General features: G+C 45.7%; 1 protein-coding gene across 6 annotated transcripts in view; it reads right to left on the minus strand.

Moving 5' to 3' along the window:
- BPTF (bromodomain PHD finger transcription factor) overlaps positions 1–25,947 on the minus strand; it is a 96,851-nt gene that overhangs the window by 18,610 nt on the left and 52,294 nt on the right. For 4 of the 6 annotated variants that reach the window (XM_083148183.1, XM_083148185.1, XM_083148181.1 and 1 more), the window contains exons 14-24: positions 21,896–22,020; positions 10,357–10,485; positions 10,108–10,258; positions 9,251–9,374; positions 7,562–7,811; positions 7,178–7,324; positions 6,952–7,100; positions 6,108–6,237; positions 5,759–5,973; positions 5,431–5,656; positions 4,138–5,126 (exon numbers count right to left, since the gene is read on the minus strand). In XM_083148183.1, coding sequence (XP_083004309.1) covers positions 4,138–5,126; positions 5,431–5,656; positions 5,759–5,973; positions 6,108–6,237; positions 6,952–7,100; positions 7,178–7,324; positions 7,562–7,811; positions 9,251–9,374; positions 10,108–10,258; positions 10,357–10,485; positions 21,896–22,020 — 2,635 coding nt within the window. The remainder of the gene's footprint in view (positions 1–4,137; positions 5,127–5,430; positions 5,657–5,758; positions 5,974–6,107; positions 6,238–6,951; positions 7,101–7,177; positions 7,325–7,561; positions 7,812–9,250; positions 9,375–10,107; positions 10,259–10,356; positions 10,486–21,895; positions 22,021–25,947) is intronic. The other 2 variants (XM_083148186.1, XM_083148184.1) reach the window with 1 other exon arrangement.

Below are 25,947 nucleotides of genomic sequence, written 5' to 3' on the forward strand. Positions count from 1 at the left end.
AACTGAAGACTCTGTGTTGGCTTCAAACAACTTTTCTCCCAATTCACTAGCCACCCGTGTTCCTGAAGAAACTGAATGGTGTAATCTCTTGCTGTTATAACCTCTTCTTCTGATGGTGCCACAATCAATAGATCGTCTAGATATGCCCATATCATGACTTTCTTTCTTCTCAGTTATTCTATCAATACCACTAGTACCTTGGTAAAGACCCGTGGTGACGAGGTGAGGCCGAAGGGCAGACAGGTGAACTGGTAATGATCGTGACCTATGCAGAATCTCAGATATTTTCTGTCGTCTGGGGAAATGGGAATATGGAAGTAGGCGTCTCTTAAGTCGATGGAGACCATATAATCGTTCTTTCTTATTCCCATCAGAATAGACTTTGTGGTCTCCATGTGAAACTTTCTCTTCTTTATGCGTAAATTTAATTTTCTTAAATCTAATATAGTTCTGTAACCTCCAGAACTTTTGCTGACTATGAAGAGACGGGAATAAAAACCGGCCCTTTTCTCTTCGTCTGGGACTTTCACCACTGCTCCTGATGTGATGAGTCCTTTTAAACTTAAATTTAGAGCTTCCCTTTCTATCTTCGAAACTGGGAGCTCTGAAACACAAAATTTTGCCACTCTTGGCTTTGACATGAATTCCAGATGATAGCCAGTCTTGACCACCTCCAGAACCCATCTGTCTCGGACGGTTTGTTCCCAGATGCGAGCGAAACCCAACAGCCTTCCTGCTACCGGGGCTTGCTCCACCATGGGACCACCGTCACTGCTTCTGTGTGGTTCCAGAACTTTCACCTTTTTTCTTGATGTACTGTCGAAAAAAGGCTCTGGATGTCCCTTGGGCGTATATATCCCGGACCGACCTGCCTGGCCTGTAGGACCTGGCCTGTCTATACGCCTGTCTAGAAGAAAATGAGGAAAACCTCCCTCTTCTATCCTGTGGTAATCTCACTGATTTACCACCTGACATTCTTTGAATCATCTGATCCAAACGACTGCCGAAAAGGAAAGCACCCTCATAAGGCAATGTTGCTAGTTTGTTCTTTGAATGGGAATCTGCCGCCCATGATTTAAGCCATAAGGCCCTACGGGCCACCACCCCTGAAGACAGGGATTTTGCTGCAAAATCTAGACCATCTAGAGAGGCCTCACACATATAGTCCACCGCCAGCTGAATCTGGGTAAGACTTTTACAGATTTGATCACGGGAAACCTTTTCTTGTAGGTCTTCCTGTAAGGCAGAACACCAAATCCTGAGTGCCCGAGAGAGCGAGGCCATGGCCACTCCGGATTTTAGCGAGACTGAGGAGGAAATATGCAATCTCTTCAACGCACTTTCCATTTTTTTATCCATTGCGTCCTTCAGTGACACACCATCCTCAAGGGGAATCGTAGTACGGGTCGTCACTTCTGACACTGCCGCGTCGACTTTAGGTATATTACACCATTTAATGAATTCTTCATCCTCAATAGGAAACATTTTTTGAATTCTTTTAGTCGACCCAACTCTCTTATCGACACCCTGCCATTCTTTAGTTAGGATGTCTTTCACCACCTTATGCACCGGAAACGACCTCCCCTTTTTTGATCGATCCTCAAATAATGCATCAAACTCAGACTTTACAGGTTGTTTATAGTTAAGTGTCCTATAAAGATTCTTCAGCACTGCTTCTACCAGCTCCACATTAAATAGACGCTCGTCCTCCAACACTTCGCCTGACTCTGCTGATGATCCACCGGACGCCTCCTTGTCCACATCATCATGCACAGACACATCCCCATCATCCTTATCAAGGCTAGTCTGTGACCTGGACCTCTTATTCCCCGTATATTCCTCTTTAGAAATAAAATTCTTTTTCATCCAGTCTCTCATCTCAGCTAATTGTGCTGATATATACATTCCAACATCCTTTTTTGTTAGACATTCTAAGCACAGAACTGTCTCTCCGACAAAAGCTCTATCACATCCTGGACAGACTTTAGTATTCTTAGTCTTAGCCACTTTCTTTCTGGGCACTGAAGGCACACTACAAAACAAGAGAGAGATACTAACTATCTGGCTTAAAGTAAACAATATGAAAATAACCTGTCCTCTAAGAGAGGACTTACCTGGGCGGCGGTGTAACGTTTTTCTGAGAGGCATCCTCCATGATTAACTCCTGGTCAGACACAGCCCCGCGCCTGTAACACCGACCAGGCGCTTTTAAATGAATGCTGCCCGCGCAGACTGGCGTCTCCCCTCCCTGCCGGAAAAAGCAGAGACCAGCGCGTACTTCCGGCTATTTGGAACGCACGCGGCCGTGACCCGCACGCCGCGTGCATCCGCCGGAAGCGACGTCCGCCACTATGCGCAGGCAGAGCGTCGGAGCTGCCGGGGGAGTCTGCCCAGCGGGACTCGAATGCATATGCCGGCGCATTCACCTACCGGAACACCGGGAGCCAGCAGCCGACGACGGCCAGAAACATGACGCCCAGGTGACAACCTCTAATGCGCCGACCACCATAGCGGGAGGGGATGGGGAAGAACGCCATGGGCTACCAGGTTAAGTCCTTGCCACCGGCCCTGGACATACACAGGCTTAAGGCACCACCAGCCTGACCGCCCAGGTCCCCGGTAGCATAACCAGCCTACCGGGCCTAGTCTAAAAACAAAAGATAACACTGACTAACTACCTGTCACAGACAGAAGAAGACAGGAAAAAGACTATGGTCAATGGGGAGGTGTCAGATTATATAGAGGAGGGGCTGGATCCTGGGGGGAAAAAACTACCTGTCTAATTGGAGAGGAGAGAGGGATGAACCCAATGTAATGGCTGCCATGAAGTATGAAGGAGAAAAAAGGATTTACTGGTAAGTACCATAAACTATTTTTTTTCAGCACTGGTAACATCTGCTGTTTAATCCAAACATACAGATGTAGTCACACTTGTTTAATCCGCGAGGTGGCTGCACATACACATACATCTTGGGTGTGTCTGTTCTAGTGAGATTGTTTTATATATCCACCATTGTGTACGCACCTTTATTCCGCACTTGTTTCCTAACCCCCCAAAAACACAGGAAATTACCATTTTCCTAGATTAATCAATTCCTTTTGATAGACAGAAAAACTTCTAATTAGAATATCAATGCAATAAGAGAGCCGTGTACTTGTTTCCTAGCATGGCCACACCGATTTACATCGGGGTGGTCGTGTCGGAAAAATCGCGTCTATCGCATCGCATGCGATTTGGTCACATGCGATGCGATCGACGCGACCGACACGATTTTTTGATTGAATCAAATGTGAATCGGGTCCCTGGGACCCAATTTTACATTGGATTCAATGTAAAATATTCCCTAGACCCCCAAATTTAACAACGTAAATCCCACCCCACGATAGACGCCAACCCGAAGCGTGGCGAGCGCAGCGTGCCCGCGAGGGGCGGTGGTGCGCGTCCTCTGACCTTTTCATTCCCCTACTATCCACGTCGGCGTGGAGTTGAGAATATATAGTGTGGCGAGCGCAGCGAGCCACCGAGCCCGAAGCGTGGAGAGCGCAGCGAGCCCCGCGAGGGGACGCGTATAACTTCACAGGTATACGCGTCCCCTCGCGGGGCTCGCCACACTATATATTCTCAACTCCACGCCGACGTGGATAGTAGGGGAATGAAAAGGTCGGAGGACGCGCACCGCCGCCCCTCGCAGCGCTCGCCACGCTTTGGGTTGGCGTCTATCGTGGGGTGACGACGGGGCCATATATAATGTGAAATGGGTCATATTGGCCCATTTCACATTTTTTTCAATGTCAGATGGACTTAATCAAGTCCATCTAATCTTGTGCCATTATAATGGCACAAGACCGACGCGATGCTCACGATTTCAATGTTAAAAAATATTTTAACATTGAAGCCTATGGCAAAATCGGGGGCATCGCGTCGGGGCCAATGTTAATGGTCCCGACTGACGCGATGCCCCCGATTTTGTACCTTTGCCGGCAAAATGGACCTGATTTCAAAGGAAATCGGGTCCATCGTGGGGATCGTGTACCTTAACTTAAAGGTACACGATCCCCACGATTGTGGCCGTGCTAGGAAACAAGTACAGAGAGCCGAACTCAACTGGCTGAAAAGACCATTTTATGGTTCCTCACCTGCTTCTGAATGATCTCACTCTGGTTAGTGCCCTGTAGAGCCTGTTCACGCTTGACTTCTTGCTGTTTCTTTTTCTGTTCCTGCATCTGCTTTACCAGCTGGAGGTGCTCCTGGACACTAGATGCTTGCACTGTAACCACATTCTGAATCTGGTGGGTCTGTGATGTTCCTGCAGGTTGGATCTGGAATGGCAGCTGTAGCTTTATTTGCTGGGGAATGCCACCTTGCTGAATCTGAGCCACAACTTGTGATGGGAGGTGGGAAAGGACCTGCATCTGCTGGTGAAGCTGGGGCATCGTGATGACCTGTGCCTGGGTGGCCTGGATCTGGAGCTGAGCACGGGGTGGGGACTGAACCATTACTTGACTGGCTGGTTGTATGTGGGGCTGAGACTTTGGTTGGGTCCCTGAATGAAGTGGCTGTTGCTGCGGCAATGGTGACTGAATATGGAAGGAAGCAGGAAGTGCCACCTGCAGAGAAGGCTGCGTTTGGCTTGGGGATGACAAGGTTTGAACTTGGGGTCGGCTTATAAGCCGTGGTTGTCCTTGTACAGGAGACTGTTTTGGCAACTGGACAGTGACTTCAGGTATGTTGGTCTGGACAGTAACTTGAGAAGTCGACGTTTTTGTATCGGATGACACAAGAGTCTGGATAGGTAATGCTGGTTGACAATATTGTAGAGTCTCTGATACCAGCTGGTCTGTGGTGGAAGGTGCCTTTATCTGCTGTTTCAGCTGGCTGTCATCAGATGGCACAGCAGCTTGTGACTGAGATGTCTGTAACTGTTGCTGTTGAACATGAGGTGAGGATTGAAGCTGATCAGAGGTCTGGGTTGGTAAAGCAGGAAGAGATGTGACCTGGTCTGCAGACAGAGGCTGAGCTGAGGTCTGCAACTGAGAAGAATGGGAAGGACCAAGTGGAGGAGGTGTTGACTGACTATTTTGAACATGGCTCTGAGATGTAGACCTCTGTTCAGATATGGTAGATTCTGCAAGCATATGAATACAGAATTGTTAATCATTATAGAAGAAGGGATATGTAAATAAAGCATGATTTACCACTTCAAAAATTGAATATATTTATGTTTCCAAAACGGAAAAATTTGCACAATACCTAGAGTAAATGGGACTCATTCAAAACCATTGTATTGAGTTGTAACATAACAATTTACTCAAATCTAGCAAGGATGTCTAAAATGAAAGAAAGTCCAGAGAAACCAATTATCCTGTCTCCAAGAAGTAAAAAGACACCCATTCCCCTGCACAGAGATAAGGAAGTATAAGTAAACGTACGTGATGTAGTTGTGGAAGGCGTGGAAGTCACTGCTGAATTGGCTGATGTGGACCCTGGGGGCAATGGAGTAAACAGGAACCTCTGGATGGTGCCATTTGGCATTGCAGCCTGCATTAATTGCTGCCCAGGACTGGGTATTACAGTCACTCCTTGTGGAATTAGCTGCAACTGCCCAGTGGTCTGACCCTGACCTTGGACCACAACAGTGAGGCTCTGGTTTCCACCCTATATTAAACAATGACACAAATTCACATGCTTATAATGAAAGCTATTGGGTTACGCTATGCAGTAGTCATGCGCTGTCTGGGTAAGTAACCGGTCTCTTACCTGCTGCTGAGTTAGCTGTGTGAGTTGAGCCATAGTTAGTTTAACCTGCCCCTGCTGAGGAGTTCTATTCGCTTGTGCAGTAGTCACTTGTGGCTGAGCTTGCTGCACCGATGTGCCCATCTTATGTACTCCGCTGGACACTGTAGTACCAATAGGAATAGTAGTAGTGACAGGCTGACCCCTGATAATCTGAGTTACGACCTGCTGAGGATGGCCTATAAAATGAAGCAGAAAATGAACTTGTATGTGCTAAATAGAGATTACATCACAAATCCTGATGTAGACACAGTCACAAGGCAAAACTAAAACTGAACCAGAGTCCCTGAAAAAAGAAAAGGACATAAAATACCTGACTGAAGAATTCCTTGTTGTACTACGAGTGGGGTCCGCATGATGGGCTTTCCTAAAGGGGACTGCTGGAGAGATGGAGATCTGATGACAGTCATTCCGGGTCTGAGCTGTGCTCCTGCAGTAATTACCTACATAATGACAAGACTGTGCATGGTTAGTCTATTGGGAGGTTCTGCAATCCAAGTAAATGCAGGGTATATATAAACAACACCACATCAACCAATTTGGCTACTTGTCACTTATGTCTATCCAAATTATTAAAATCGATTTAGTCATGTTATAAATAAGCAGTATTTTTAGTGCTCAATAGTACATATTGTTTAAAGCTCAAGGAAATAAAAAAATTAAACGTTTTATTGTTGTTAAAAAAACAGTTACTCAAATGATGACATCCATATTGACATACATTACAAATCAAAACCTTTACCTGTTATTACAATCTGTACAGACAGCCATGTTGCAGCCTGAACAAAAAACTATTGCCATGCCCAATTCACAAGTAATTGCTGCCAACAGCGAGGCACGTAACATTTTTGTGTGAGCATATCAGGCACAGTGTAGAGCAGTGGTGTCAAACTCATGGCCCTCCAGCTGTTGTGGAACTACATGTCCCAGCATGCCCTGCCACAGACTTTATATAATGGATTGCTAAAACTGTGGAAGGGCATGCTGGGACGTTTATCTGGAGGGCCATGAGTTTGACACCACTGGTGTAGAGTATTAGTTTTATGAACACTGCCTTTAATCTGTGGCTGACTGGTTCTCTTTAACGATAAGCAGTCACTGGGTTTATAACAGTATCAGTTTCTTTCTGTGTTTAATTGTAGGGCAGCAGGACATACCTGTTGGGTAGTGCCTGTGTTACCAGTCGTTCCCAGATTGGGTCGGATGGAGACAGTTGCTGTACGAGGCTGGAACGTTGTAAATGTTTGTTGTACTCCAGTGCTGGATGGGATTATTCCGAGCACTTTCTGCTGCATTTGGACAACACCTAAATGGACAGAGAGAACACCTCAGGGCAACACAGACACAAAACAGGTCAACCACCACTACAGACTGAATCCCTACCTCCCTGTGTTGAGGGCACGTTCAGAGTTACTATTTTGCTATTGGCCGGTAGAGGCAACGTGGTGAGGACTTTCCCTGATACGGACACTGGATTCCCGCTTATCTGGAAGGTTTGGCCTGAAGTGCATGCGATATCTGTACTCGAAGCTACAAAAGACAATGCATCCAATCATCTAACTACCTAACTGTGATTAGTACAAAGCAAACCCATAATTTCTCTAGCTACACTTAACTTAAAATATTCTTTCAAAAATTAATGGATAGCAGAACACATAGGTGTAATTATTGTCCCGATGAGCCTCTCCTACTACACTGCCAATTGTTTTAGTTCAGCACAAGTCATTCAGACCATGAAAAACTTGGTATCATATTAATCCCATTTACCTGTCGTAGTCTGACCTTGCTTCACCCATGTAGCAAAAGTCTGGTGGAAGTTCTTGTTCTGCTGGAATGATACTGTGGCAGGAGAATTGACCTTCGTTGCAAGAACTACCTTTGCTCCAGAAGTAACTGGGTTGGATAAGGATCCCACCATCAATTTGTGCGGGGTGGAAAGTTGGGTCAAAGTGCTGTTGGTTGGGGCTGTGCTTCCAGTGCTGCTTATCAATGGCAGCTTTTGCTGTTCCAAACGTTTCTAAAGTCACAGATCATTGTAGATTAGATAAAGTCTAGGGATTTGTAACCATAAGACATATATACAAAGCAACAGAAAACCACATGGATGCATATATTCAGCATGTTTCAATATTTTCAAATTGTAATGAAGAAACTACAGCTTGGGCATTGGATTGTGGTGGTCCCAATTACTTTTACTCCTAGTGGTTTATGGAGAGTGCACCTGGAGATTTACAGCTATGTATTTGGATTCCAAGTCAAGGTACAAGCACTTGAAAAGCACACGATGGACTCTAATAAAACAGTAAGGCATAGGACCTTTTTGAAATTCCAGAAGGCAAAAAGTCACAGCAGAGATCAGAGTGATCTAGCAGACTGTACTGCAGTACTACACTAAACTTCCACAGGCCTGACTCCCATTCAGCTCATATGAGGCAATAGTTACTGGGGACAACGCCTTAGACATCAGAAGGGATTCGGCAATTCAGACTCAGTGGTACCAGCCCTTAAGCAACGATTGAAGAATGATAGCTGTGTGCTTAGGCACCCTGGGGAGCCTCATGTTGGGTAGTCCTGAGCCACTACAAATTATTTGTTTAATCTATTAGGTAAAACCAGCACTGTTGGCTGCCAATTATAAAATATGTAGACAAATATAAGTACATTTTGTCCCTCAACATATAATTGAACCTAAGGATGACATATAAGCACAATTTACTTTATTTAATATATTTTTTCCAATTTCTCAAGAAGAAATTTTTGGCCATGGGGTACAGTGAGAACAATTCTGATACTCTAGGCTGCCAGGATTCAAAAACATTTGTGAATGGATTTGTCAGCGGATGTCAGTAGCCCGCCTGCTTCCCGCACACAGGTTGCTCGCAGATGTGAGACACCACGTGTAATAATCAATTTGCATGCCTGCGCGGGAGTACGGGCTGCCATCCAGGTTGCGTCCGGGGGACTTGAAAGGCTGCGGAATTCACAGCCTTGTGAGTCAACCAGAATAAGGATCTTAGTTTGAAAACCCCCCCCCCAAATAATCGTTATATACATGATAATTGGAGCTTGCATGCCCCTTTAAATCCACTTCTTTTTCTCCTCAGCATCCCAGCAAACATAGGGCTTGATTCTGGTTGACTCTAAGCTGCCGAAAAAAAACCCAAACCCTGCTGCCACCGTATCCTCTAGCAACCATGCGAGGGGATGTGTTATGAAAAAACATCCCCTCGCATGTCCCACAGCAGAAGTCTGCGACCATCAAATGATCACTCCTGGGCTCGCTAATACTAGTCAGTGGAGAATAATTTATATTTGCGTCATGTGACATCAGGCGCCCCGCCCCCGGCACATCAAGTCATTGGGCGTTCCCATGTCAGAGGGAATGCCCCCAATCCATGGGGATTATGGGTAAATAATGTATGTTGAAAAATGACAACAGTTAATGCTTTCACTCACCTGCTGGGCTGTTAGACGCTGCTGCTTCAGCTGAGCCTCCACCTGAGACTTCCCATCTTCACCCTTCTTTTGGTCACTGCCCTTCGTGTGCTGCTCTCCGGCCTGGACCTTCTCCTTTTCCACCCTGGGAGCAGGAAGCAAAAAAACAGTGAAATTTGGTGTGACATGCCAGAAAAGTAAACAGAATTGTGGACAGTAAGGGTGGCACCTGGGTTTTTGTAACAGGATGCGATCCGGCAGTTGTTCCCTTTTACACAGGCTTCCCCCGGCAATATGCCGGGTGGGCGACGCCGGTGATTTCGGGCCCTGAGCCGGCGCTCGGAGAGGACATCTCCAAGCGCCGGGAAACTCGCCGACCGTCACGCTGGGGGCAAGCCCAGCATCCAGGTAAGCTGCTGGGCTGCCCCCAGCCTCTGTCCATGAGGTGAATGGATGCCGCACTGAGGCATCCATTCACCTCTGCTGCTGTGTGCATAGTTCCGCAGACAGCAGCGGAGGCAGCCCCTGCACAACCTCCGGACTGACCTCAGGGCGCTGCGGTCCAGAGGTTGGGGCTCCCTGATTGGGGGAAATGGGTCCCTGGGTCGGATGACCCAGGTTACCCATTTACACGGCCCCTGACTCCGGGGAAGCCCCGTGTCCGACCCTGAACATTTGCCGGGTCGGACAACGGGTAACAGGACCCGGGGTTATTTTTTTTCCCGTTTACACCAAGCCCCGGCCTGGACTGGAGCAGCAATAATCCGGTTCGCGGCTCTGGTGTAAAAGGGGTATAAATCACCAATCAGGAGGACAATACAGGAATGATTTCCCAGTGAAAATAAAATCAAAAAGTAGTTTAAAAAAAAAAAAAATACCTTTCTGAAAAACACTTTATCTCCCATAGATCCAGCTCTTCCTCTGCAACCCAGGACTCAAGAATAATTGGGCCAGTCTGTTTGGGCGTTTCTGGCCTTTTGGGACGCAGAGCACTTGACCGAAGTCCCTTCCTCTGAGGTGTCGGAGTTTCTGCAAAAGGACAATTTATTGTAAAATGAATTCTGCAACGGTAGCGGGACTAAAGCTACAAATGTTGATACATTTATTGTACAAAATAATGGTTTTACCCTTTGGTGCTTCTGGTACACCTATAGGACAAATGATTTTCCTTATACAATACTCTGAGCGGATTCCGTATGGGCCAACATCTCTTCTCTTGATTATTTCAGTAGTAGTTATCTCTGTTTCAGATGATTCTGTCAAATAAAAGAACATCCACGTATGTTGTAAATTAAAGCAGAATGCAACGGATTTGTTTTCTTTTATATTGAGGAAAAACTATGTGGTTTACAAAAAAAAAAAAAAATCTCCTTTGAGATTTTAAGCTCATCAGTGCTCCTTTAATAACATGAACTTTTAGGATTTCAGTATATTACCAAGACAGTATACAAAACAGTAAATGAGCAAAAAAAAAAAAAATACAAATTACTTAACATTAGCAACAAAAACTCCAAAAATTTTATAGTGAAGACCAAAGAACAAAATAGTGAAAAGGATTTAATAAACATAACAATCTATTTGCTTTAACATAAAGATAGATTTGATACCACAGTGTAAAGAGAAGACAGGAGAGGAGATTTGGCAAGTTCAAATGTATGCATATTTCTTAGTGGTCTATGGCTGATTAATCAGTGGATAGTATTCCACAGCCACCACTGGTGATGCCTTGTGCTTACTATGATGATGCCATGATTAGCACCCCCCCTCCCCCTTACTGGGTATGGGTCATAAGATCGACAGTATGAAGGTCAACATGCAGTAAGTCGCCCACTAAAGGTCAACATAGCTTAAATCAACACATGAAATAGGTTAAAAGGGCTGGAAGGTCAACACAAGCATTAGGTTGACAATGGGAAGGGTCAACAGTCAGAAGTTTGACATGATTTTTTAAAGTGTTTTCCATGTCTGTTGACTTAAGTCAACATAGACACCGTATCAGTGTACCGTTGCATGCGCCATGCTTCGTGCATGGTGCCTGGTTGTGCTAGGCCCACTATTCTATTCTCCCTCCACACCCTAGTGGATGGTAGGATATAAAATACCGCCTGTATTTGAAAAAATTGTTGACTGTTGACCTATTTCATGTGTCGACCTGTTCGAGGCTGGTTACTAATACCATTCATGGAGCTGGGGGAAACCATATATTTTTTACTTACTCAGTATTAACCCCTCCCTCTGATGCACCTGAGTGGTATTACTAAACTAATTTCCTATACTGCCTGGTTTTTTTTTTTGACTGTCGACATATTTCATGTCCTATGTGCAAGCGCCTTCGCCAACCTACACTGTCGGCATGGCATCACATGGGAGGGGTCGACCTGCATACTGTCGACCTAGCAACTGTGTCCCCTCCTGCTGTGATTCCATTTGATAGATACAGTATCTAACAGACAGTCAAAAGGTCTCCCCCAAAAGGCAGTCCATAGGTCTACTCAAAAGACTGACAGTTAAAAGGTTCACATAAAAAAAGTTAAAATGTCAACATATGGCAAGGTCGACATGAGTTTTCCATGATTTTTTTATTTGTCAACTTACATCACCATGTCAGCATAGAGGGAGAAGCGAGCTATGCAAGGGTACATGCTGAAAGTTGTTGACCTTGACACCCAAAAATATGAAAAAGTCATGATGACCCTTTTCATGTGTCTACCTCTTCACCATGTCACCCTTTTGGGATCAAACTACTGACTATCTATTGATACACTCATTGTGTTTTTTTTTCCAATGTTGGAGTACCCCTGGCATCTGTACTTGGACCATTGCTTTTAAAATAACTAAAAGATGTGTTGGTAGCGCCATTAACAGATTTATTCAACCAGTCGCTATATACAGGTGCAGTTCTAGAGGACTGGAGAAGAGCAAATGTAGTTCCACTGCACAAAAGCGGAAGCAAAGAAGAAGCAGGTAACTACAGACCAGTGAGCCTTACATCAGTAGTAGGTAAATTAATGGAAACACTATTAAAAGAAAGAATAGTGGAATATCTTAAAATTAAACAACTTACAGGATCCAAAACATCATGGATTTACTGCAGGGAGATCATGCCAAACAAGTCTCATTGACTTTTTTGACTCCGTGACCAAAATTCTAGATGAAGGGGGGGCTGTAGATGTGGCATATCTAGACTTTATTAAGGCATTTGGCACTGTCCCACATCACAGGCTGCTAAATAAACTTGAAAGTATGGGATTGGATTATAAAACAATTAAATGGATAAGAACCTGGTTGCAGGATAGGAAACAGACAGTTGTAGTAAATGGAGTGCATTCTATGGAGGGACATGTTACCAGTGGAGTACCCCAGGGATTTGTACTTGGACCAGTGCTCTTTAATATCTTTGTTAGTGACATTGCAAATGGTATTCAAGGGAAAGTATGCCTTTTTGCAGATGACACAGAGTAAGATATGCAACAGAGTAGACACACTAGGAGGGGTAAATTTAAATGACTGATGATCAAAGTAAACTTGATAATTGGTCAAGAGCATGGCAACTACAGTTTAATGCTAAACAATGCAAAATTATGCACTTGGGACTCAAAAACCCAAAGGCTCAATATAGTATCAAGGGTAGTATAATGGAAACTACTGAGGAGGAAAGAGATCTAGGAGTCACTATTTCAAGTGACTTAAAGGCAGGAAAGCAATGTAGCAAAGCAATGAGGAAGGCTAGTCAGATGCTTGGTTGCATAGGGAGAGGAATCAGTAGCAGAAAAAAAGACGTAATAATGCCACTTTATAGGTCATTGGTACGGCCTCATCTGGAATACTGTGTCCAGTTCTGGAGACCATATCTTCAGAAGGATATAAATACATTGGAGAGTCTACAAAGAAGGGCAACTAAAATGGTGCATGGCCTACATCACAAAACTTACCTGGCTAGACTAAAAGATCTTAACATGTATAGTTTGGAGCAGAGAATGGAAAGGGGGGACATGATAGAAATCTTCAAATATATCAAGGGTTTTAACATAGTACAGGAGGGAAATTTTCTTCAAAGGAAAGGAAGTAATAAAACACGAGGACATGCACTGAAACTGGAGGGAGGTAGGTTCAGGGGAAATGTTAGAAAAAATTACTTCACAGAAAGGGTAGTGGATAAGTGGAATAGCCTCCCATCAGAGGTGGTAGAGGCTAAGACAGTAGAACAATTTAAACATGCTTGGGATAGGCATATGAATATCCTTACAAAGAAATAAGGATTGAAAAGGGTTGAGATTACCTGGAGGGTAAAAAAAAAAAGGAGCAGACTAGATGGGCCAAATGGTTCTTATCTGCCGTCAAATTCTATGTTTCTATGCCTTTTTGCAGATAAAGCAAAGGTTTGCAACAGGTTAGACACACAGGGAGCGATAAAATAAATGATTGATGATATAGGTAGGGGTGTGGATCATGTGGTCGACCAAAAGTTGGTCGACAGTCATTAGGTCGACATACTAAATGGTTGCACGAGTCTAGGTTGACATGGGACAAGGCCGACACAAGCATTAGGTCGACAGTCAAAGGGTCAACATGGGGGTTTTCACTGTATTGTGACCAGAATGTTGACGCAGTCGACATGGACACTGAAAACTAGCACTGCTGCGTTTGCCATGCTTCAGACACTGTGCCACGCTACGCTCGGAACACTATTTTATTCTCCCACCACCCCCTAGTGTATGGGTCTTCAACCTGTGGCCCTCCAGATGTTGTGAAACTACATGTTCCAACATGCATTGCCACATTTTTTTCCTATAAGAGCATGCCAAAACAATCAGGGTATTATGGGACATGTAGTTCCACAACATCTGGAGGGCCACAGGTTGAAGACCTGTGCCCTAGTGGATGGTAGGGCATGAAATACCACCTGTTGGCACATGCCGGCTCAAAAAGCAGTAAAAAAAAAACCATGTTGACCTTTTGACTGTCGACCTTCGCCATGTCAACCTAATGCTTGTGTCGATCTAACGAACTGTTGACCTTGTCCCATGTTCACCTTTCAGTATGTCGACCTAATGACTGTCGACCAAACTTTGGGTTGACCAACCGACCGTATCCCCTAGGTAGGCTAGAGGAATGGTCAAGAGCATGGCAATCACTGTTTAAGCCTTTAAGTGTAGAGTGAATTTGTCAAAATTGGTGTGAAAATTGGCAAGCAAATATTTTTATTTATAATAATGACCTGTAATGTTTACCTTATATAGGAAATATATAAATTCAAATAAAACAATTCTGTGTAAACAAAAAAATAAAATTATATAACAAATGTAAGAGACGCTGGCATTTTCAGCTGATATTTTGCACATCTATCAAAGATGTTGACACTCAAAGGGTTAATTCCAAAAATGCTAAATCATGTACTTAGCTCCTCCTCAGGCCAGGCAACTTAGTTTTTTAACAAGCCAAGGCAGGAAACAAGAGAGAAAGAAGAGAAGCATCATACAGAAACACATTCTGAACACATTCTAGTTCACACAACAGAGGAACTAGGTAACTATACCCAGTAACGGAACTAAAGCAGGAGCGGCAAGGATGGATCCCTGTGGCCCCTGATGTCCTTGAAGAAAGATTAACAGGAAAGGCAAATCTACTTTTATTATTCGAGACATGTCAGGGGCCACAGGCAAACTCTGGGATGTCCTAAAGCAGCCACCTAAGTGTGGGGACGCGCCTGTGCTGACAGGTCAGACACTCTCCTGGTCGAATCAATTACCAACAGGTAAGCCAACAAAAGTCCACTGACTGCAAAGGCTCAAATGGTAGGGACTGAAGAGCAGTAAGTACCATGGAAAGATCCCACGGGGCAACAAAGAAAAGCTGGATATGCAGGATGCCCTGCATGAATGTACGGACATCCGGCAACAACGCTAAATTCATATGGAAAAAGATGGACAAAGCTGTAACCTGTACCGTCAAAAACGACCAGAGCAATCCGGCATCCAGGTCCTTCTATAAGAAGGACAGAATCCTGGCCAATCGGTAAATCTTGGGATTGAATCAGTTAGCACGACACCAGGAAAAGTAAGCCCACCAGATGTGATGGTAAGCGCCGGCTGAAGAAGGCTTGCATGCCCTGAGCATGGTCAAAATTACTTTTGAATAAAAGGCTCTTAACAGGGAGGTCTCAACAGCCACTCCGTCAAAGGGATTCGGTATGAAATGCCGGCAGTCGGAATCCTGACCTCCGAAATGCCGACAAGGGAGGGCCGTAGATCTCCTCTCACCCTTGAAGGCTCACCACACTATTTTATTCTCCCTCTATGGGTGTCCACAACAACGCATTGCGGCGTCGGGATTCCGACTGCATCCCCGTCAAAGCCAGAAGCCTCAAATTCGGGTGCAGACAGACACGGGCCCCAAGAGAGCAGGTTTGGATATAGAGGTACAGAGGGGAGAGAAAAGGGACTGTTTGGTGGGGAACACACTAGTAATTGAGAATATAATAAAATATAACTTTTATTTGTTTATTATTTAATATTTCCTGTATTATGATACGGAAGTTAGGACCTAACTTCCATATCATAATACAAGAAATATTAAATAAACAATTTAAAGTTATATTTTATTATAGTCTCAATTACTAGTGCGTTCCCCACCAAACAGTCCATTTTCTCTCCCCTCTGTAAATATTGTAAAATTGACTGAGGAACGGCACCCCACCACTGACCTATTTAAAATTGGGGTTCCTTCAAAACTGCCAAATAAAATAATTGGTACTTGTTTTGTAGCACGGCGCCCATCGTATACCATCGCATGCCTTAATTAGTGGTATGCGATGGGACCCGATTTTCGGGTCCCAAGATCCACACTGTACAATTTTAAAATCGCATCGCATGCCATAAAAATACATGTGAAGTTATCCGCTGCGCTCGCCGCGCTTCGGGCTCGCCACACTATGTAAAATCAACTCCACGCTGACGTGGATAGTGGGGGTATGAAAAGGTCGGAGGACACGTACCGCCACATCTCGCTGCGCTCGCCATGCTTCAGGTTCGCGTTAATAGTGGCCGTGGCGTTAACAATGGGGGTGCATATAACATACTAATCACCCATCAGGGTGATTGTTCAATGAAATCATCGTTTTGATCGCATCGAACGCATCGCATGCGATCTGGTCACATGCGATTGATGCGATCAAAACGATGTAACAAGATTAAAATCGTGGGCGCCGTGCTAGGAAACAAGTACCAAATAATTAGTGTGCAGACACGCAACAGGCTCCCTAGAGGAGCAACAATGTACTGTACATAGATTTAGACAGATTGGAGGGGCCACTGACAGGGTCTGCAGATCCGAGAACGCAATCCATCTGGGCCAACTGGGAGCCACAAGGATCAACATGCCACTCTTCACCTTCAACTTGCAGATCACTCTCACGAGGAGCGAGATCGGAGGGAAAGCGTACATCATGGAAAACGGCCATGGGACATCCACCATGAAAGCCGCTGGGTTGCAAGTCCTGGACCCGTATAGGGTGACCTTGTGGTGGGTCTGCCTCAGTGTTGTACCAGTATTTGTAACACCTACAGATGAATGGCCTATTCGCCGGCATCCAGAGTCTGACGGCTCAGCAAGTCCGCTTCCCAATTGAGGACTGCTTGGATAAAGATGTGTGAGGTCTCTGCTTTGGCAGCCTAACTGCAAGTGCCACTCTGGTGGTTGATATAAGCCACCGTTGTCGCATTGTCCGACTGGATCTGCACTGGTCTCCCAGATGGATCATAGTCTGTGTGGGAACCATCAATGACTTTGACCAATTGGTGATCCAGCCGTGACTTTTCAAGGCCACCTTCACTATGGCCGGATGGTCCTTGAGAGTCTCTGCAAACTGTGCCAGAATCAACAAGTCATCCAGATACGGAAGGATATGGATGCCCTGGTTGCAAAATCTGCTGCCTATCACTGCCATGACCTTCATAAAAACCCAAGGGGCAGTAGAAAGCCCTGAAAGGCAGAGCCTAAAATTGTAAGTGACGGTCCTGCAGTGCAAACCGCAGAAATTGTTGATGATCCAGCCTGATGGGGATATGCAGATATGCATAATGGATATCCGGGAATGTTATGTAGTCTCTTGGCTCTAAGGCCAAGACAATTGATCGCACAGTCTCCATGCAGAACTTCAGGACCCGAACATACCTGTTGAGCTGTTTTAAGTTGAGGACGGGACAGTAGGACCCAATTGGGCTTCTGGACTAGAAAGTGGCTGGCGTAGAATCCCGAGCCTCGATGAGACAAAGGGACAGGCACTATGACTCCAGATTGCAGGATCTTCTGGATGGACTGCTCCAGAGCCCTGGATTTCCCCAAGTCCTTTGGTGAACTTGTGCATAAGGAGAAGTTTGGTGGAAGATGCCGGAATGTTAGGGAGTAGCCTCAGGAGATTACATCCTGAACCCACGTGTCTGTCGTGGATGCCTGCCAATCTTCTGAAATCCCCAACAGGCGGCCTCCCACCTTGGGATCCCCCAGGTAGAGGCCCACCCAGTCATGCAGAGGATTTGTCCTCTGGCTTAGGATCAGGGCACCTGGTGGTCCAGGGAAATTGCCCTCTCCTGGCTGTCTTCCTACCTACCTACCTATCTGACCATTCATTCTCTGTCTCCACGCATGACTTACACTAGCAGTTAGGGGTCTCCCAGCTTCTGTTCTTGGTTGGTATGCAAATGATAGTCAAACTGGGCCGCACATCGGATCAGAGGTCACACACATGCAATTATGGGCAACTTCACCCAAATTTTATGCACAGTGTATAGGGGCCTTTAGACTATGCTGAACACCTTCTCATCCTCCCACAATTTAATTATCTTTTGATGACACTATGTCCTCTAGTCCCCAAGTGCACGGTCTTTAAGTAATTCTGGAGTATAATTTCCTTACAGCCACACAGTCAGCAGCTCTCAAAAACCTGCCATTTTCATCTCAAAAACATTTCCTGTATCAGACCCTCTTACCCAGGATGCCATGAAGAACCTTATCGACTCATGGTATTCTCACGACTAAACTACTGTAATGTTCTCCTATGTGGCATCCCTGACAAATAACGCTCTCCACTCAAATCCATTGTCAATGCGGCAGCCAGGAAACCTTTCACGATCTCCCATTCCAGCTTCTTACTCACTTACAAGCCCCTCACCCACTTCTCTCCTATTTTCATCTCTGACATTATCTTCCTTTACACTCCCATCAGTTCTCCACACTCCATTAATGCATGCTGGTTGGTTACTACTTCCCAACCCTTTCTCCAAGATTTTCTCCAAGATTTTTCAGGTGCATCTCTGGAATTCTCTCTCATCTGATCAGACTCTCCACAAAATTCCAATGGTCTCCTCAAGACCTACACCAAGCCCAGCCAACGCTCATCCTACCCCACTGTTGCATGCTCACTTCTATCCCTTCTGTGTCACCCCTGTCTATCTGCCCCCCTTTAGAATGTAAACTCCAACAAGCAGGGCCCTAACATACCGTAGTTAATTTTCTTAAAAAATCTGATGGACTCTAATTACTTGGGTTTTAACCCAACCTTTGGTACGCTTTACCTAGAAGGGCGCCCATCGCATGTACATCGCATGCCATTATAATGGCATGCGATGCAACCGATGCGATGCCCGCGATTTTACATAGAAAACCATGTTAAAATGTAAATCGCGTCGGTCGCATCGCATGCGGCCAAAAAATCGCATGCGATGCGACCGACGCGATTACCGCGATTTTACATAGGGAACAATGTTAGATGGGTCAACTGACCCGATTTAACATAGGGAACAATGTTAAATGGCCCACAGACCCCAAATAGCCACCCTGGACCCCCCCAATTGTTAACGCCACCCCACGATCAACGTGAACCCGAAGCATGGCGAGCGCAGCGAGCCCGCGAGGGGCGGCGGTACGCGTCCTCCGACCTTTTCATACCCCCACTATCCACGTCGGCATGGAGTTGAGAATAGATAGTGTGGCGAGCGCAGCGAACCCGAAGCGTGGCGAGCGCAGTGGATACCTTCACAGGTATACGCGTCCCTTCGCGGGCTTCACAGGTATCCGAGTCCGCTCGCCACACTTCGGGCTCGGTGGCTCGCTGCGCTCGCCACACTATCTATTCTCAACTCCACGCCGACTGGATAGTGGGGGTATGAAAAGGTCGGAGGACGCGTACCGCCGCCCCTCGCGGGCTCGCCACGCTTCGGGTTCACGTTGATCGTGGGGTGGCGTTAACAATTGGGGGGGGGGGCACAGGGTGGCTATTTGGGGTCTGTGGGCCATTTAACATTGTTCTCAATGTTAAATCGGGTCAATTGACCCATTTAACATTGTTCCCTATGTAAAATTGCGGTAATCGCGTTGATCGCATCGCATGCGATTTTTTGGTCGCATGCGATGTGACCGACGCAATTTTTTTTTTACTTGCGATGCCCATGATCAAAATCGTGGGCGCCCTTCTAGGTAAAGAGTACCCAACCTTTTAATCCAATTTCAGTATCATCTGTTAAAGCAGATATGTTGCTATACCTTGTAACTGCCTTGAACTGTATAGATGGAGCTGCTGTCATCGGAGCGGTTCCTGACGAGCCACAGATGAGGCGTGCATGCGAAACGCTCGTACGCCCCATTCATGGCAATGGATGTGTGAGCGTGAGATGGTTGCACGACCATATCTCGGCAAACCAAGTTGGGTCAGAGCTCCAGAGCACCCTATGGCTGTATCTGCAAGTCTCTGTTTTTGACTTTTGCTTACTTATGAACTCTGTAACTGAGCACTGCGTATCCCTTGTGGCACTATATAAATAAATTATAATAATAATATTAAATGATAATAGGGGAATATTCTAGAATGTTCACTGAGTGAACAGATGGAACATTTATTTGTCTCACCTAGAATGTTCTGGTACATTCCATATGATTGCATCATGGCAAAGTTCCCTATTGAGATTTTACCAGATCTATAGAACTAGAGCCAATTCAGGCGAAAAAAAAAAAAACTTTCACTTTTGAACTTGGCAGCTCCAAAATACCATAATATAATTAGAGTATCCTAGGCAACTACATTTTTTTTTTTGTACTTGTTTAGTTTCACGGCGGCTGCATGGCCGCGCGCTACTTCCGGGTTAGGCGGTCGCAAAACGTAAAAAAATAAATAAAAATAAACTCCATGCCAATGTGGATAGTTCATACCCCTACTATCCACGTTGGCATAGAGTTGATTGTAAATAGCGTAGCGAGCCACCGAGCCCGTAGTGTGGGGACTCAGACGCACGGCCATGCTGCCGCCATGAAACTAAACAAGTAACTTTTTTTTAGGCTATGTTATAAACCAATGTGGAAACAAATTGGCCATGAATGCAGCCTAGTGGTATACTTAAGGCCCATACACACTGGGTGACTGAGCTGAAAGCTGCTCAAAACAGCATGTTTGAGCGGCTTTCAGCACAAAGCCGCCCAGTGTGTATGTCCCGGCAATGAGCGATGAGTCCTGCGCTATGCAAAGCTGTCCTTCCCTTGCTGACGGCACCGGGCAGGGGGAAAGCCGCTCAGTGTGTATGCACTGAGCGGCTTTTCCCCCCAGCGATGATATCGATCATCACTGTCCATATGCGCTGGGCATAGTCGCCCAGTGTGTATGGACCTGTAATGTTTAAAAATGTTAAACATTAATGTTTGACAATTTCAGTAACATTGAAGGGCTGGTCAGGAACAGTTAGGATGTATGGGTCAAAGCAATAAATATAGAAGAGGGACACGTGTAGGTTCACATTACATCACAGTACAATAAATCCATTCGCATTAACTTTGTGCTCTTCATTTATCAGCAGATGAACCCCTCAGTATGTAGTGTGTGCAGCAGAGGCAGCTTGCACCATTATTGTATTTGCATTTAAATGTTTACCCTCTTTTCTAAATTGCCTGAATTCTATTATGGGATCAGGCTCTGTTGTCATACTTTGGAGATAAGGCTTGTATTATATAGCTGCCACAGGCTACTGCAAAGCGGAGCCCTGCTCCTCTGACTCTGGTTTAACCCGTGTCATTCCCAAAAGAGCACCTTTTGTGTTGACTTCTAGTCTACTTAGCTTTGATTTTTAACGCCACTTTATGATGGCCACTGGGACTTCATTGGTCTTCCACACACTATCATAGTAGCACTGGGCAACCAAGGAGCCTAAAATTGTTTTTAACAAGCCAGAGCTGGTCACTCAGACACCCTGGGAGTATTCTGAAATGCACAATATTTGGCCGAGGTTCAGTTAGCTTTATTTTTGGTGGAATCTTTAACTATAATGTGAATGGGTTACCCTTGTCCAGGTCAGCAGAGACCCACTTTATTAGCGACCTTCCTATCGGGCCCTTGGTTCCCTATGGTGCCTGCTAGCTGGCCAAGCTGCTAGTAACAAAGAAAAAGAAAGGAAAACAATGTAGAGGACATTTAAGGTCACTGATCCACCTACTGCAGAGGATCCCAGGCTTCCCATGGCTATAAAGGAAGGACAACTTAAAAGAGAACAGCCACTATTATGTTTAGTGCTGGGAGGGTGTAACATAGGACAAATAAATGAATGTAGTACTCTAGGAATGATTTACCATCTTGAACATAGTATTTATAACAATAGAAAAAAAGGGGTTTTAAGAAATACAGTATACCTGTTCGTGTTATTCCACCACCGGGAGGAGGCTTCCCTGCCATATCATCCCACCGTAAACTTGCCCATAGGAGGCGAAGCATTAAACTCACACCAGCCAATGAATTCACTGTTTGAAGTCGATACCTTCAAAGACATAACAATTTGTCAACATAATTCCAAATATAATGCTACAGACTTGATAAAAAAAAAACAATATGACGTCAAGGGTTCAATTGTGTGGCATTTGTATCTTCTCCCCATGCATGCGTGGGCTTCCTCCGGGTACTTTGGTTTCCTCCCACAATCCAAAAATATACTGGTCGGTTAATTAGACCTCAACAAAAATTAACCCTAGAATGTCTGTGTGTGTACATGTGGTAGGGAATATAAATTGTAAGCTCTACTGGGGCAGGGAATGGTGTAAATGTTCAAAATATTCTCTGTAAAGCGCTGCGGAATATGTGTGCGCTATATAACTGTTAATAAATAATAATCAATAAACAGGTCCCCATTACGATGGGGGGGGATCACTGAAAACTCTGGCTGGAACACATTTTATATATATTTTTCCCAATAATTTTTTTCTTGAACATTGACTTAATATTTCTGCACACATTGTCATAAATGAAAAACATACATTTAGTATCTGTAATGAAAAGCTTATTATCCTGGAAGAGTTTAATAGTTGTTGATCCACCATTGGATAACAATTCATTGTCTCTCAAACCCAGTCCGCAAGGACTAATAGTGCATGTTTTACAGATAATCCAATTTAAAGCACTGGTGTCTGGTGTATTAATTAACTTACAATATAGATCTACAGGTAGTATTAAATATTCTTGAAGCTACCCTTAAAACAGTTTGTGAAACCCCGTTCTGACCTGTCATTAGCATCTAAAGGCCCCCATACACTAGGGCGACTTGTCCTTAGGACAAGTCGCCCCCGACTTCCCCCTGAGCTTCCCCGGCTGCTCCCCGGGGGAGCTTGATTAGATTGGCACTTTATGTGCCATTTTTTACATGTGATAAATCGTCTCGATTTATCACATGTAAAAAACCCGGGGAGCAGGGGGGGGGCTGCTGGTGGGAGCAGGGGGGCTGGGGACGCTGCGGGGACACAGACGCTGCGGGGGACACAGACGCTGCGGGGGACACAGGCGGCATAGAGCCGAGCAGGGGGGCTGGGGACGCTGCGGGGGACACAGACGCTGCGGGGGACACAGACGCTGCGGGGGACACAGGCGGCATAGAGCCGGGCAGAGGGAGCCGGGAGCTGTCAGTGCTAGAAAAAAAAGCCTACTGTATACAATGAATGGGCAGCCTGTGATTGGCTGAGCGCTCTCTCAGCCAATTGCTGAATGGCTGAGAGAGCGCTCAGCCAATCACAGGCCGCCCATTCATTGTATGGGCTTTTTTTTTTTATTCAGTGCTGACAGCTCCCGGCTCCCCCCGCCCGGCTCTATGCCGCCTGTGTCCCTCGCAGCATCCCCAGCCCCCCCTGCTCCCTCCACCGCCGCATCGCCCCACTAGGTCCCAAGTCGGGTGGTCGGACGTGCAGCAGGTCCGACCACCCGACGCAGATCCGATGCGTACGGGACCGCGCATCGGATCTGAGGGGACATCAAAACTAGCCGATTTTGGTCCGACTTAGGCCAGATCCGACTGATCTGGCCTAAATCTGACCAAAATCGGCTAGTGTATGGGGGCCTTAAAGGCCCCCATACACTATACGATTTGGGCCCGATTTCACCCGATCCGGATGGATCGGGCAGTGAAATCGGCCCAAATCGTATGTGCAGACATGCCATCCGACCCGATGCGCGGTCCCGTGCGCATCGGGTCGGGGTCGGGAGGTCGGACGGGCTGCACATAAGATTTGGTAAATCTTATGTGCAGCCTGGAGGCGGGCGGGGGACGCGGCAAATGGGGAGATGAGCGGGCGGGCTAATGCAAGGGGAGGCGCACTGACCTGTGCGGTGATCGCCGCAAGCAGCGCCGGAGCGGTGAACGTGGTGATGGGTACCAGAGACCCTGTAGCGTGGGGGAAGCCGGACAGCAGCGGGCGCACATAGAAATGAATGGACAGTCAGTGATTGGCTGAGAGGTCTCTCAGTCAGAGAGCTCCCAGCCAATCACTGGCTGTCCATTCATTTCTGTGTGTTTTATTACTATGTGCGCCCGCTGCTGCCCGTTCCGGCTTCCCCTACGCTACCCGGCAATCTGGTCCCCTCACACTCACAGTGCAGTAAGTAAACTCTCTGGCCCTGTGCTTGCAGCCCGCGCCCCCCCCCCCCCCCCCTCCCCCCCCCTCCCCCCCCCTCCCGGCTCCCTCTGACAGCAGCTCTCTGGGGACTGCATGTGATGAATCGCAAGCGATTCATCACATGCAAAACTTGGCACATCAAGTGCCAAATTGTGTGTGACCCTCCCCGGGGAGTTGGCAGTAGATTAGGTCCGACAAGTCGGCCTAATGTATGGGGGCCTTAAGAGTTCCCCCCGTCCCCCTCCCCCCCAAAAAAAGGTTCTCTTTTGACTAATGATTCACCCAGATAAGGAAATGTACTCCTATCCTCCCTAGACCACTCAAAGTTATCTATAATTGCAATTATCTTTGTGAACACTCATAGGGTATGAATTAGATTCTGATTGAGTATCCATCGCTGCAGCATACATTAAAACAGCAGCTATAGCTCTTTTAATGACTATAGTATCAGATCATCTCTGACACCATCTGCCGGTTGTGCGACCCATGGTGTTGGTTAGCTGGTTGTCACAAATTCTACAAAGATCTGTGCCTCATTCTTCCCCCGCAATGCCAGCAATATGCCTCAGTTTGATGTCAAACTGTCAATCATTGAAGTGTGATGCCATAGTTGTAAACACGTAGTGCATATGCATGTAAAGGGTCTGGAAAATTACAGCATGAAAAACTACCCCACCCAAATCTGAATCAGCCACCAGCACTGACACAAAGCCAAAAGGAAGCTACTGAATTTGATAACTTAAAGAATGGACTGTATTCATGCAGTTCCCAGATTAGGAAATAAAAGTACATTGAGGTCTATGGAGACCATGAACGCACTATATTCCATATGAGAAACTTCATCTTGTTTCTCTCCATCCAAAATGATCAGATTACATTCAAAAAGGGCCAAAAAATTAGTCGCGATTTTGAAGCATGTAGATATTTTAACGAAAACCCAACACCTTCTGCTCTTTTGGGACAGAAATGACCATCACAGAGCTGACATTCCTCAGGTCAGGCATGTTTATTATCCTTTTGAGAAGACCAGTAGTAAAAATAGGAATTTTGGCCACTTACTGTGGGACACTGGAATATGAGATTGCAGGTTGGGGTTGGAAATGGCAATAAACTGTAGCTTTAAATCCTAAACTCTACTCCCTGAAATCCCATAATGTCAGTACTTCTTCAATAGTACCCAACAAAACGGTCAGAATAATTAAACAAACCAGATGGGAAAAGACGGTCAAGATCCAAATCCCTGCATGACCGTATCCCACAGCATGCCTCAAGAAACTGATTAAATGATATGGGACAATAAATATTTTGTTCTCTTTTAGCAAGGCTAGTGGCACACCGGAAATGGGACATTCAATAGCTTGTTGCAGGAAAACAAACTTTTAAAAAGTCATTGTCCGAGGCAAAAACCAGTAAGCCAGTGGACAAAGTTCCACCAAAGCACCATGTTGCACTGCTAAGGAGGTGACACCTGGTTTGGTGCCCTCCGCCCGCATGAGAACAAATCTGAGCGATGACAAGCGGATCCAATGTGAAGTGGTCTGCTTTGTAGCCAGCCAACAGAAAAAGCAGAGAATCTGTGCATCAGAGATAAGGAGTTTAGTCCAAGTAAACCTGCAAAGTCTAGACTATGTATAACAGAGCCAGGGTGTTTGTAAGTCTTAGGAAAAGTAAAATCCATAAAGACTTTCCTGGCTTAAGTGGAAAACAAACAATTGAATAAGAGAAAAGGGCAGCTTGCAAGACAAAGTGCCCACTATGAAACACGCCAAACTGAGGCCATAGCCATAAACTTTCAAGTTATGAACTAA

Source organism: Crinia signifera, chromosome 6, assembly GCF_055691185.1.
Source record: "Crinia signifera chromosome 6, ASM5569118v1, whole genome shotgun sequence".
Taxonomy (NCBI): Eukaryota; Metazoa; Chordata; class Amphibia; order Anura; family Myobatrachidae; genus Crinia; species Crinia signifera.